At 37.7% G+C, this 15,227-nt stretch overlaps 1 protein-coding gene across 2 annotated transcripts in view; it reads right to left on the bottom strand.

Annotated features, from left to right (window-relative positions):
* Window positions 1–15,227, bottom strand: part of CDK13 (cyclin dependent kinase 13) — a 146,761-nt gene that overhangs the window by 83,427 nt on the left and 48,107 nt on the right. For both annotated transcript variants that reach the window (XM_031013001.3, XM_031012999.3), the window contains exons 4-5: window positions 14,481–14,620; window positions 11,943–12,113 (exon numbers count right to left, since the gene is read on the bottom strand). In XM_031013001.3, the coding sequence (XP_030868861.1) occupies window positions 11,943–12,113; window positions 14,481–14,620 (311 nt within the window). The remainder of the gene's footprint in view (window positions 1–11,942; window positions 12,114–14,480; window positions 14,621–15,227) is intronic.

The raw sequence follows: 15,227 nt of genomic DNA on the forward strand, positions 1-15,227 counted from the left end.
CTAGCACCTTTACAGTCTCATCTTTTATAACAGAGACACCCCTCACCCGTCTATCCCTCTCAATTTGGACTGTATTTTCATTAAACACAGAATTCATAGGAGCTAGTTCGTTTTTTTCCTTAAATAACAGCTTTATTGAGATATAATTCACATATCATACATTCAACCACTTAAAGTGTTCAATTGGTTTGAGTGTACTTGGAGTTCTGCAACCATCATCACTACAATGAATTTTAGAACATTTTCATGACCCTAGAAAGAAACCTCACACGCATTAGCAGTCATTCTCCATTTCCAATCCCCTCCCAATGTCTCTGGCAATCACCAATCTATATTCTGATAATATTTGGCGCCTATTCTAGACATTTCATATAAATGGAATCATATAATACATAGTCTGTTGTGACTAGCTTTCTTTCACTTAGCACGTTTTCTTGGTTTATCCAAATAGTAGCATGTATTACTTCATCTCGTTTAATTTTTTTAAATTGTGGCGAAATACACACAACATAATCTTAATCATTTTAAAATGTACAGTTCAGTGGCATTAGCATATTCATACTGTTGTGCAACCATGACTACCACCCCTCTCCACAACTCTTTTAATCTTGCAAAACTGAAACTCATTAAACAGTAACTCCCCATTCCTCTCTCCCTTAAGTCCCTAGTAACCATCATTCTACTTTCTGTCCCTATGAATTTGACTACTGTAGGTACCTCACGTAAGTAGAATCATACATATATTATCTTTGTGACTGGCTTATTTCACTTGGCATGTCCTCAAGATATATCCATGTTGCAAGCATGTGTAAAAATTTCCTTCATTTTCAAGGCTTAACAGTACTTAATTGTAGGTACACACCACATTTTGCTTATCAATTCTTCCATCCAAGGACACTTGGGTTGCTTCCACCTTGCGGCTACTGTGAATAATGCTGCTATGAACATGAGCTTAACAAATCTCTTAGAAATGCTGTTTCCCTTTTTTTTTTTTTTTGACACAGAGTCTCACTTGGTCGCCCAGGCTGGAATGCAGTGGCGCAATCTTGGCTCACTGCAACCTCCGCCTCCCGGGTTCAAGCAATTATCCTGCCTCAGCCTCCCGAGTAGCTGGGATTACATGCGCCCGCCACTGCGCCCAGCTGATTTTTGTATTTTTAGTAGAGACGGGGTTGCACCATGTTGGCCAGGCTGGTCTTGAACTGACCTCAGGTGATCCGCCCACCTCAGCCTCCCAAAGTGCTGGGGTTACAGGCGTGAGCCACTGCACCCGGCCTTCAGATTTTTTATTATTATTTTTTAAATGTTTTATTTGACAACGTCTCACTCTGTCACCCAGGCTGAAGTGCAATGGAGTGATCATAGCTCACTGCAGCTTCAAACTCCTGGGCTCAAGCGATCCTCCCACCTCAGCCTCCTGAGTAGCTGGGACTACAGGCATGTGCCACCTCACCTGGTTAATTTTTTAATTTTCTGAGGAGATGTGGTCTTGCTATGTTGCCCAGGCTGATCTTGAACTCCTGGCCTCAGGTTATCCTCCCACCTTGGCCTCCTCCCTAAGTGCTGGGATTATAGCTATGAGCCACCACACCTAATGACAATTCTTTAGGAGATCCAGTAGTAGAATTTCTAGAATTCTATTTTTGATTTTTGGGGGAAAGGCCATACTGTTTTCCAAAGCAACTGCACCACTGTACTCTCTCCGTAGCAAAGAGTAAGGGTTCCAACTTCTCCACATCCTGGACAACACTTATTTCCTAGGGTTCTTTTTGTTGTTGGTGGTGGTGTTTTGTTTTTTATAATAGCCATCTTAATGGATATAAAGTGGTAACTCACTGTGGTTTTGATTTGCACTTCCCTAATAACTAAGTTGTTGAACATCTTTTCATGTGCTTATTGGCCATCTGCATATCTTCTTTGGAGAAATATATGTTCAGATCCCTTGCCCACTTTTTAATCACGTTGTCTTTTTTCATTATTTAGTTCTAAGAGTAATTTATACATTTAAGATACAAGTCCCTTATAAGATATACAATATACAAATATCTTCCCTGTTCTAAGCGTTGTCTTCTCATGTTGATGATAGTGTCCACTAAAGGACAAAAGTAATTTTGATGAAGTTCAATTTATCTATTTTTTTTCTTTTGTTACCCCTGCTTTTGGTGTCATATCTAATAAGCATCTGCCCAATCCTAGATCATAAAGACTTACTCGTACCTTTTCTTCTAATAGGTTTATGGTTTTAGTGCTTACATTTAAGTCACCGATCCATTTTAAGTTAATTATTGTATGACGTATGAAGGGGTCCAACTTCATTCTTCTGTGTGTGGATATCCAGTTATCCCAGCACCAGTTGCTGAAAAGCTATTCTTTCCCTCTGAATCATCCTGCCACCTTGTCGAAAATCAGTTGAGCTTATAAAATGTGTGGAATTAATTTCTAGACTCTCAATTCTATTATTGATCTATACGTTTATCATAATGCCAGTACCACACAATCTTGAGCACTCTAGCTTTGTAGGAAGATTTTTTTAAATTTATGTAAATTTATAAAAATAGAGACAGGGTCTCACTATGTGGCCCAGGATGGTCTCAAGCTCCTGGACTCAACTGATCCTCCCGCCTCGGCCTCCAAGGGGTTGGGATTATGGGCATGAGCAAACGTGCCCAGCCTGTAGGAAGATTTAAAATTGAGAATTGTGAGGGTTCCAACTTTGTTCTTCTGTTTTAAGATTCTTTTGGTTATTCTAGCTCCTTTGACTTTGCATATGAATCTCAGAATCAGCTTGTCAGATTCTGAAGTCAGCTGAGATTTGATAGGAATTGTGTTGAATATGTAGATCACTTTGAGAAGTACTGCCATCTTAATAATACTGAATTTTCTAATCGATGAACATGGAATGCCTTTCCATTGTCTTCAATTTCTTTCAATTATGTTTTCTAGTATTCAAGATACATGTCTTGCACTTCTTTTATCAATTTATTTCTAGATATTTTATTCTCTTTAAGGCCTTTTTAAATTGTTTTCTTAATTCTACTTTGTTCATTACTTGTATACAGAACAATCAATTTCGCATATTGATCTTTTATGCTGCCACTTTGCTGAACTTACTTATTAGTTCTAACAGTTTTTTAGTGCAGGGGTCCCCAATCCTAGTACTGGCCTGTGGCCTGTTAGGAACCAGGCCGCACAGCAGATGAGCGGCGGGTGAGTGAAGCTCCAACTGTTTTTTGTTTTGTTTTGAGATGGAGTCTCCCTCTGTCACCCAGGCTGGAGTACAGATGCATGATTTCAGCTCACTACAACCTCTGTCTCCCTCTGTCACCCAGGCTGGAGTACAGACACATGATTTCAGCTCACTACAACCTCTGTCTCCCAGTTTCAAGTGAAATCTGCCTATGCATCCCGAGTAGCTGGGATTACAGGTGCATGCCACCATACCCAGCTAATTTTTGTATTTTTAGTAGAGACGGGGTTTCCCCATGTTGTTCAGGCTGGTCTCGAATTCCTGACCTCAAGTGATCTGCCTGCCTTGGCCTCCCAAGGTGCTGGGATTACAGGCGTGAGCCACCACGCCTGGTCCTCCATCTGTATTTACAGTCACTTCCCACTGCTCGCATTACTGCCTGAGCTCCGCCTTCTGTCAGATCAGCAGCAGCATCAGATTCTCATAGGAGCACAAACTCTAGTATGAACTGTGCATGTGAGGGATCTAGGTTGCGCACTACTTACAAGAATCTGATGCCTGATGATCTGTCACTGTCTCCCATTGCCCTGAGATGGGACCATCTAGTTGCAGGAAAACAAGCTCAGGGCTCCCAGTGATTCAACATTATGGTGAGTTGTTAATTATTTTATTATATATTACGATAATAAAAATAAAGTACACGATAAATCTAACGTGCTTGAATCACCCCAAAACCATCCCCACCTCCCCCACAGTCTGTGGAAAAATGGCATGAAACCAGTCCCTGGTGTCAAAAAGGTTGGGGTCCACTGTTTTGGTGGATTCCACAGGATTTTCTCCATTTTCATGCATAAATATATACACACACAAACTAAAGATAGTTTTACTTCTCCCTTTCCCATTTGGACACTTTTTATTTCAGTTTCTTGACTAATTGCCCTGGCAAGAACCTCTAGTACAATGCTGAATACAGGTGGTAGAAGCAGATATCCCTGTTTTTCATAAGATGTCCTTTATCAGGTTGAGGCAGTTCCCTTCTACTTCTAGGCTGCTGAGTGTACCCTGGATTTGGGAGTATAAATTGGCACCTTTTTTCTGGAAAACAACTTGATAATATATGTCAAGAAGTTTCAGAATTTAAAAACTTCGGTCAATCAATTCAATTCCTATTGATCTATTTAAGGAAATAATCAAATGTTAAAAAAGAAAAAGTTTACCCCTAAGGACATTCAGAATGGAAGGCTGGTTCTAGTATCTATGACCCACTGACTGCTAGGATTGATGCAACAGCTGCTCATTATGTAAGACTTTTATCCTCAATTCTTCATTCCTAACCAAACCAGTAATTCAGAATTGATTAGGACTCTTCTTAGCACATGAAGCCTCTGCTTTAACTAAAGGCATATGAATAGTGGCAGGTACCTGCTAGAATATCCAAGCATAAAACTTCAATAGAAGGAACTATAATGAAATGCCTAAAGGAACTTAAATATGCAAAATGGAGGAATAAAATATAGTTCAGGCTACATTTCACCCAAGTGACATTATGCCATTACAAAAGCATTTTATTAAATAAGACAATAAAAGAAGCAGAACCTTCATTTGGTAATCAATAATCATACAGATGTGAGAAAAGAGACACTAGAGGAAAATATAGACAAATGATGATAGTGACAGTATCTGGGTCATCTTATTTTCTCTTTTACACTTTGTTTTTCAAATATATGACAAATATTTATTTTATCATCAAGTAAAGAAAACCTACCTATTAACATTCTTCTTTCTCCTCTTCTGCCCCACCCCCAAAAAGGTACTAACTCTACACAATAACAGTACTAAGCCAACAAAGGGGCAGAATCCTAAAACTATGAATGCCTGACCTTATACCTTAATTGTAAATTTCACATAAAATTCCAGATAAAAATAAAATGTAGAACGCAGACTATTTTGTAAGTTTTATCTTTTACATAACATAATGAATAACATGATATAGTAACCCTCAATATAAAAGAAAAAAAAAGTAACTTATGAGTGACTTTCAACCCTGCCTTAACATGCTGCTGGAAGCCGCACTGTTACAGGAACATGTTATTTTCAATCAAAAAAACCCTGCAAGTTCATTTCTCTTTTTAGGAGGGGAAAAAAAGATACATAGTTTACAGTTGCTAAGAACAGACTCCTTAGCAAAGCTCCCTGACTTATTGGGTAGGTTCCACAGTGAGTTACTGTTTAAGTTTTTTCACTTCTTTCGAAACTCAACACCTTCAACTGAAATTCCAACAATTACAGATTAACTAACAATAAAGAAAAATCTCTAGGCAGAAACAGGTTTGTCATTCATATATTAGTCTGATTCAGTTCTGGCAGTGTTTGCTGATTCTTCTGGTTCCAGAAACTAGGTTGAGTCAGGGACCAGATGTTTGTTTGTTTAATATCCCCAGTATTTAGATGGACATTATTCAATGCTAAGATGATGAAAATGTTCTGTAACTTCACTGTCCAAAATGTAGCCAGTAGCTACACATAGCTACAGAGCACTTGGAACTTGAATAGTGCAGTTAAAGAACTAAACTTTTGATTTTATGTAATACTACTTAACGTAAATAGCTACATGTGGCTACTGGCTACTACACTGGCCAGCCCAGATCTATCTAGAACCTAGCACAATAAACATTTGTGGAAAGAAAGAATGAACAAATCAATGTTGCTTTCTTCTCAAACCTCAGGAGATATCAGTAGTTCTAAACTGCGGGAATATAAATTCAGACCTAGAAAAACACAAGGTAAATAATTTGGAAGCTAGGTATTCTTTAGGAGATATGCCGATCTTTCATTGTCTTGTAAAAACAAGTCATGACAACTAATAATTAGAATGCCCTCCACTATACCTATCCAAACTGCACCCACCTTTAACATTCCACCTATTCCATAGAACATTCCTACCTCTCCATTTCATTCATTCACTTACTCAAAATTTAATGATAATCAACTGTGTGCTGCACACAATGAACACAAAGAATAAAATTGAGTCCCTGCTCTCAGAAATACAGTAAGAATAAGATATGAAAACATGACAAGTTATATGAAAATACAAGTTATGGCTGGGCGCGGTGGTTCATGCCTGTAATCCTTGCACTTTGGGAGGCCGAGGTGGGTGGATCACTTGAGGTCAAGAGTTCAAAACCAGGCTGGCCAACATGGTGAAACCCCGTCTCTACTAAAAATAGAAAAAAATTAGCTGGGTGTGGTGGCGGACGTCTGTAATCCCAGCTATTCAGGGGGCTGAGACAGAAGAATCACTTGAACCCGGGAGGCAGAGGTCGCAGTGAGCCAAGATCATACCACTGTACTCCAGCCTGGGTGACAGAGCGAGACTCCGTCTCAAAACAAAAACAAACCAAAGCAAAAATACAAGTTATATGAAAGTACTACTACAGAATTACGTATGACATGCAATTCAAGTATACGGGAGCACCTAACACTGTTTGGGAATCAGAGAGTACACAGGAAGTGACATGTGAGGACTTCTTCCCCGGACCAAACAGTGACATGTTGCCACAAGCATTTGCTATAGAATACTGTCTTCTTGATTTTTAGGAAAATTCCACACTAGAGTGCTTGAATTCCCTCATTATAAAAACACTAATATTCCAAGTATTATAGCTAAATTAATTACGGGATAGTAATTATAATACTGATGTTTGGGTGTCCAGGATACCATGTTAAGTTTAAGTACCAAAACACTGTTAAGTAGGAAGATTTTATGTGAAATTTACAGTTAAGGTATAAGGTCACAGATTCATAGTTTTAGGATTCTACCCCTCTGTGTAGTACTGTTACTATGCAGAGTTAGTACCTTTTTGAGGGTAGGGCAGAAGAGGAAAAAGAAGAATGTTTAATGTGTAGGTCTTATCAGCAGAAACTGGTACATTTCAGTTTAGGAATTTTTTTAATCTGAATACTGAAATATTTACATCTTGAAATAAAGATCAATGACTCGAGTTTTTACTTCATACAGCATAAAAATCTTCTCTAGCAAGATAATTTGAGACACAGTCTCACTCTGTCGCCCAGGCTGGAGTGCAGTGGCGTGATCTCGGCTCACTGCAACCTCTGCCTCCCGGGTTCAAGCGATTCTCCTGCCTCAGCCTCCATAGTAGCTGGGATTACAGGCGTGTGTCCCCACACCCAGCTGGCCTCTTGGCCAGGCTGGTCTGGAACTCCTGACCTCTGGTGATCCGCCCGCCTCAGCCTCCCAAAGTGCTGGGATTACAGGTGTTAGGCCACCACACTCAGCCTACCCAGAGAATTATAAACAGCACTAAAATGTTTAATATTTAATTAAGTATTATTTTACTCATTCAGAAAGTATTTTTCTATAACTTTGTAATCATCAGTGAAAGGAAGAAAGTAACAAAGAAAAGCTTATGTTGCAAAATAATTCTTTTATTTTCAGCAAATGCATCTCCATCCATAATCTGTTGCAATATAAACATCCAACAGTTCAAAGACTTTTTGAACAGTCATATATGAACATAAATACTGAAACTAATGTAAGTAACTGCATCCCACTCTCCTTCCATACATGAAGAAACTGAGTACCTAGAGGAACAGCAAAGGCTCTCTCTGATCCCAAAACCCCATCTTGCTAACAATAAAAGATTAAAAATCAGACAAAAAGGTTCAAAGTTCCCATCAAAGTGATTAAGAGATGAAACTATATGCAGATGAAAGCGTCAGGAGGAAATTTCAGAATCAGTTTATCCCCTGTCCCTTCACCCAATTAGTTTAGAAAAAGTTTCTTCAGGCCAAGTGTAATGACTCACACCAGTCCCAGCACTTTGGGAGGCCAAGGCAGGAGGATCAATTGAGCCAGGAGTTTGAGGCCGGCCTTGGGGAACATGACAAGCCTCATCTCTACAAATCACTTTTTAAAAAATTAGCCAGGCATGCTGTCATGCGTGTGTGGTCCCAGCTACTTGGGAGGCTGAGGCAGGAGGACTGCCTGAGGTCAAGGCTGCAGTAAGCCCTGATTGCATGCCACCGCACGCCAGCTTGGGTGACAGAATGAGACCGTGTCTCAAAGAAAAAACAAAACAAAAAAACAAGAAAAATCTTCTTCAGCATCTGCAAGTTTCTGCACAAAAATATACCCATGACTTGGTGATTCCACTTAACCCTCTGTTTCTTAAGAATAATTCCTTTTTTAAGACGAAATAAAATTTCACTTTTGGCAGGGCACAGGGGCTCACGCCTGTAATCTAAGCACTTTGGGCGGCCAAGGCAGGCAGATCACTTGAGGTCAGGAATTCCAGACCAGCCTGGCCAACACAGCGAAACCCTGTCTCTACTAAAAACATAAAAATTAAAAATTAGATGGGTGTAGTGACACACACCTGTAATCCTGGCTACTTGGAAGGCTGAGGCATGAGAATAGCTTGAATCTGAGAGGCAGAGATTGCAATGAGCTGAGACCATGCCACTGTACTCTAGCCTGGGCAACAGAGCAAGACTTGGGTCTCAAAAAAAAAAAAATTCACTTTAAATAATTAATTGAAATTAATAACCTTCATGATTAACTTTTTCTCATTTTTAAGTAAAGCTAAGTTTTAAAAAAATATATTTATGATGTTTTCCTTTTTTTTTTTTTTTGAGACAAGAGTCTTGCTCTGTTGCTTAGGCTGGAGTGCAATGGTGCGATCTCGGCTCACTGCAACCTCCACCTCCCGGATTCAAACAATTCTCCTGCTTCAGCCTCCTGAGTAGCTGGGACTATAGGCATGCGCCACCATGCCTGGCTAATTTTTGTATTTTTAGTTGAGATGGGTTTCACCATGTTGGCCAGGCTGGTCTCAAACAACTCTTGACCTCAGTCAGGTGATCCACCTACCTCGGCCTTCCCTAAGTGCTGGGATTACAGGTGTGAGCCACTGTGCCCGGCATTTATGATGTTTCTCTTACACAACTAATAGCCTAGTTAGTTACAACAATGCAAATGTTTATATTTTTAAAAGTTAATATTTTTACTTGATTTTTGTATTGTTTCTAATTTTCATATTTACATTGTCTAACTTTTGCTTTTTAATGTTTATACGTTCTAATACACTCATTTTAGATTAGCCCATAACATTTAACCAGTGTTATTGAACTGTCTTTACGCTCTAACTAGACAATCAAATTTAGTTTAATACCACACAGCATGGCAATCACAATTAGTGTAATGTCATACAGCTAGCATGGTCAGGATTAGACTTCAAATCTAGTTCCCTTTTCGGAAAATCATGTTGCTTCATCACAGTTCCCATCAAAATTATTAGATTCATTTAAGAAATAATTATGTTTTAAATTTTATAACCTCTCACATACTCTAACGCATTTAACTAATTCCAGGTACCTACATGTAACTTCTCACATAGTAAAACACATTCTTATTTATCATGATGCATAGAATTACAAACAGGATTATGGTAGGAAGAAAGATGATGAAGGGTGCAAATAACACGAAAATCTATGATTTCTGAAATGCAGCGCTAGGCACTGAGGAGAAACAAAACTAAAAACAAAGCAAAATACAAAGGCTCTGGGAATTTATAACCTGATAAAGAAAATAAATTATGACCATAATTATAACACCAGGAAGACTATTAATATATTCACAGGTAGTACTGTTTAAGTATTAAAGTATAAATAGGATTATTTAAAAAAATAGAGCTCATATATTCATTCAACAATTAGTCATTCAGCACATTCTATGGTCCAGCCACTGAGCTAGGTAGGAGGCACAACAGTGAAGAAAACAGGTATGGTTCCCAGCTATCTGTACAGAAACAAGTAACAAACCATTATAATTATTCCCACTTATTAGGAAACATAAAAATTGTCTGTGTCTATACGTAGTAGAAAGTGGGAAGACTGATCAGGTAAGGCCTCACTAATGAATAAAGCAACATTCAGGCTGAGACCTCAGGCGTGAGAAATTAGCCTTTCAAATTGTGCATGCGTGCATGTGTGAATGAGTGTGTGGGTATGTGTGTGTCTGTCAAGCTTGGTGGGCAATCAAAATGGCATAGATGGGATTGGAGAAGTAGGCAGGGAGGTGATCTCACAGATCAAAAAAGCAGGACGTCCCTGGTATGCTGGAGGAAAATCAAATACACTGATTTGGCTAGAGCCTGAGGTTAATTTAAAACAAACAGCATTTGCACAAACTTTCATGTTTAAAAGTCTTAATTCTAACTATGAAAGACAATGTTTCCCTTTTATGGATGAAGGGATAACAGACTCAAAAGGGCTAAAAGCCTTGCTAATAAGGCCACACCACTAATACACTAAGTCTCAAGACCCAGACATTCTAATTTAAGTCACACCAGTACCCCATCAACCACACAATAAGTAGTAATGAAAAATAAAGTTAAAAAGACAAACCAGGGTAAAAGTCAGGCTGAGAAATGAAAGCTTTACTAGGGACAAAAAGTAACAGAAGTGACATCAATTAAAATGATGATTCTGAACTCCATATTGTACTTTCAAACAGTTCCTTTATGCAAAATAACTACCATGTAGTTTATCAATCATTTTGAATTGTGTCCCTCAACAGAGTAAGAGAGAGAGAGAGAGAGAGAGAGTGTGTGTGTGTGCAGCTGGGGAAGACAGGAGCCTAAGTACCATGTTCAATCAGAACATACCTACTTTAATCTTTTTCTTTTCGGTTTTAGAGATAAGGTCTTGCTCTGTCACCCAGGTTGGAGTGCAGGGTGCAATCACAGCTCACTGAAGCCTCTATCTCCTGCACTCAAGAGATCCTCCTGCCTCAGCCTCCTGAGTAAATGGAACCAAAGGCATGTACCACCAAGCAGGGCCAATTGTCTGGTTTTTTTTTTTTTTTGTAGAGATGGGCTCTCATTATGTTACCTAGGCTGGTCTTGAGCTCCTGGGCTCAAGTGATCCTCACACCCTGGACTCCCAAAGTGTTTGGCTTATAGATGTGAGACACTGTGTCTGCTTTATGTTAGATTTAGTTTGAGAAAAAGTTTTGCTGTTTGCAAACCTCAGAATACAGTCAGTAAACTTTGGTTCTAAAATCTCATAAAGATTTAAATGTAAGATTTATATAAAGATCCTATATTTACATCTAAAATATAAGATTTAAGATTTTATGAAGATTTAAATCTAAAATCTTATGAAGATGTAAAACATACCAGCAGTAGAGCACTGCTTTCACCCATCATATGCCCTATAATAACTACTTTAATAAGCAGGCTAATTTTTTGTCAGCTTCTCTGCTAAATAATAACTATACATATATACATACCCCACTATAGATTATTAAAGGCAATTTCAAGTATGATTTTTGCCTCCACACTTTCAGAAATAATACATATGCCTACTGTAAAGTTTCCTTGTATGTTAAGGCATTTGTAACATAAAAATGTAGGGTAAAAATACTACTACTATGAACTGGTTTTTCAACTACTAAAAAATGAATACTAAAAACTATACACTGATGCCCAATAAAACATATATTACTAGTGAATACTTTACGTGTAATATTGGCAAATACCCTTTACGAAGTTTACTCAAAAACCACTAAAGTAAATCAATTCATTATTCAACTCTACCAAACTTAAACATATACTTTCATGATTACAGCAATAGTATGTAATTACTCAAATAGTCACATCTATAAAAAAAATTTCCAAGTTAGCAACATCAATCATGAATACAAAAAATTCGTTATTTAAATATGCGCACATACCTTTGTCCTTCTTGAAATCCAAAGCATCTTCTTTATCAGTCACTATTTCCTTCATATTGATAATACTCTGATGGGTAAGCTGCCGGAGAATTTTAATTTCTCGAATTGCTGTAATTGGAAAGCCTTCCTTTTCATTATCCAGACGTACTTTTTTTAAGGCTACCATTTCTCCTATTAAGGAATTTAATAAAATCAGGTTACCAGTTAACAAAAGCAGATGACATTTTTCTTAACTTTAAATCTATTTTAATTCAATTCTGTTCTTATTTCTCAAAAATAGAACCACAAAGTATGTTTCAGTTTCCAATATACCAAATAATATTTATAGTTCAAAAAATTAAGTCTGTCATTAAATGAATTATGGAATATTTATATAAACCAGGGAATACTATACAACCATTAGAAAGAACGAGGTAAGTCCAAATATACTATGCTCCCCATTTATATATTTAGTGAAAAAACTAAGATGCTTTTACATTCACTTGGGAAAAAATAAAAAGAAAACAGAAAGATGCTAGGCCAGGCGTGGTAGCTCACACCTGTAATCCCAGCACTTTGGGAGGCTGAGGAGGGCAGATCACGAGGTCAGGAGTTCGAGATCAGCCTGGCCAACATAGTGAAACCCCAACTCTACTAAAAATACAAAAAATTAGCTGGGCGCCTGTAACCTCAGCTACTTGGGTGGTTGAGGCAGGAGAATCACTTGAACCCGGGAGGTGGAGGTTGCAGTGAGCCAAGATCACGACACGCCACTGCACTTTGCACTCCAGCCCCGGCAACAGTGCAAGACTCCGTCTCAAAAAAAAAAAAAAAAAAGATGCTGAAGACTGGGTATATCACACTGTCATTTTTATTTTTTTTAAGTAAACGAGGGAAAGACAAATATAGCCAATATGCTTATGCATGCATAAAATTTCTCTGAACAGAGGAGAAAAACTCTATCAGTGAAAAAAATACGCTCAGACATATTACTTGCCCAAACCTGGCCAGTAACCTAGTAGTAAAACTGGAATTCAAAATCCAGTTACTTGTCTCAAAAATATATGTTCTTCCCCACTACACTAAATTGCCACATAATTTAAGTATGAGTCAGCTTTGTATCAGAAATGATCCAAATAGAAAATGAAATACACACACATACACGAAGCCTATTATAAGAAAAAATTCACTATAATAAAGGTTTGTTCATTCCACTTCCTTGGAGAAAAAAAAATGTTCTTACAAATTTTCTAAAAGAAGGAAGCATATTCTTTTAATCATTAAACTTATTCTATTAATTTTTATGGAATGCCTTCTATATTGTGTATGAGTCCTTGTTTTACTTAACAGTTTTAAAAGTTGTCATTTTATCTTTTTGATAACACATCATCATAAATACCAATTATTACTCTATGCAGTAATTGCCCTCAGTAGTTTCTAACCGTAAGGTCATTTCCCATATACTATATGGCCTCTAATAGCTGTGCTATTTTAATCTATTGGTTTCTTTCTTTGAGACAGAGTCTTGTTCTGTGGCCCAGACTGGAGTGCAGTGGTGCAATCTCGGCTCACTGCAACCTCCACCTCCAAGGTTCAAGCAATTCTCCTGCCTCAGCCTCTCAAGTAGCTGGGATTATAGGTGCCCACCACCACACCCGGCTAATTTTTGTGTTTTTATTTTATTATTTTCTGAGATGGAGTCTCGCTCTGTCGCTCAGGCTGGAGTGCAGTGGTGTGATCTCAGCTCACTACAACCTCCACTCCCTGGGTTCAAGCCTCAGCCTCCCGAGTAGCTGGGTTTACGGTCATGTGCCACTATGCCCGGCTAACTTTTGTGTCTTTGGTAGAGACAGGGTTTCTTCATGTTGGCCAGGCTGGTCTCGAACTCCTGGCCTTAGGTGATCTGCCTGTCTCAGCCTCCCAAAGTGCTAGGATTATAGGCATGAGCAATCACGCCCGGCCTATTGGTTTATTTCAATAAGCAGTTATGAGTAAAGAAAGATAAAATACTAGCTCTATGCATTATTAAGCAAAATACATAGCTTCTGACACAGCTACTTTTTGCTCTCCTGTGAAGCCTTTTAAAACTTTCTCTGAGTTCCTGATTATGTTCTGAAAGATTAAGCTGCTAAAACTGGCCTCCAAGGATAGTTACTGCAGGAAAAAAACTGAAGGCTAAATGAAAGTGTTGTGTAAGGCTTATGACAAAAAAAATTTTACTACTAAAATTAATTCAGGTCAAGATACCTTTCCCTCTGATTAGTAACAGTATAAAAATTATTCACCATAAAAGAGGAAAGAAAAACTAAATCCTACCATACAGTGTATCACAAATACTAAAGGAACACTTTTTAAAATATACACATATACAGACCCACTTACATGTACTCATATCTTACAAAATGCATATATAGAATAAAATTAAAAACAAGATGAAACAAAAGCACAATAAAATTGAATTTAATTTTTTGGAAAATTTCTGAAGCCAAACATCAGAAGAGAAACACAAACTAAGTACATCCCATAGGCCCAAAGATCCCCAGAACTTGGCATTCTTACCAGTGTCTTTATCCCTGGCTTTGTAAACTTGTCCGTAAGTACCTTCTCCAATAATTCCGATGATATCAAACTTATCCACGCAGCGTTTTCCCCAGTCAATATCTTTTTCTTTGATTTCACCATAGCGAGGCCCACATATTCTATCAAATATAATTCTAAAGTTTTTATATACAATCAAGCAAATTGAATAAACTGTCTAATAACTCAATATCTACTCGCCACCCAATTGTATATTCTTTATTTTTCCCTACCCTTGCAGTATTTATCATCATCTATCCCAAACAAGTAACATTGATTTGGTATTGTAAGTTATCATAAAAACTGAGGTATCATTTCTACATACTGACTCTTCTTCTGTAGACAAGTATTTAAACTGAGAAAAAAAGTAGTAGAGCTTGTATGAAGGCTTTTCAGAAATAAAATATAATTTTTCAGTGAGTAGATGAAACCAACACTAGTAGAGTCAAAATTCTCTAACCAATCTCCAGAAACTTTTATTTTGCATCCATTAACAATAATATATATAATCTACTTTTAAGAAACAAGAGTTTGATAAAGAATGTGAAGAAAATCTAACTATAAAACTTATTGACAAATTTAGACTTTGGATGAAATCATCTGAAAAACATCAAAAAAAAGATTTTTCAGTCTAAGAGAGTACAAAAGATATTAATATAACCAACTCTCAGGAAGCCACGTTTAAGCAGATACAAATGGACAGGTAGGACAAAAATCTTACATTCTTCA

This window comes from Gorilla gorilla, chromosome 6 (assembly GCF_029281585.2).
Source record: "Gorilla gorilla gorilla isolate KB3781 chromosome 6, NHGRI_mGorGor1-v2.1_pri, whole genome shotgun sequence".
In the NCBI taxonomy this organism is placed as follows: Eukaryota; Metazoa; Chordata; class Mammalia; order Primates; family Hominidae; genus Gorilla; species Gorilla gorilla.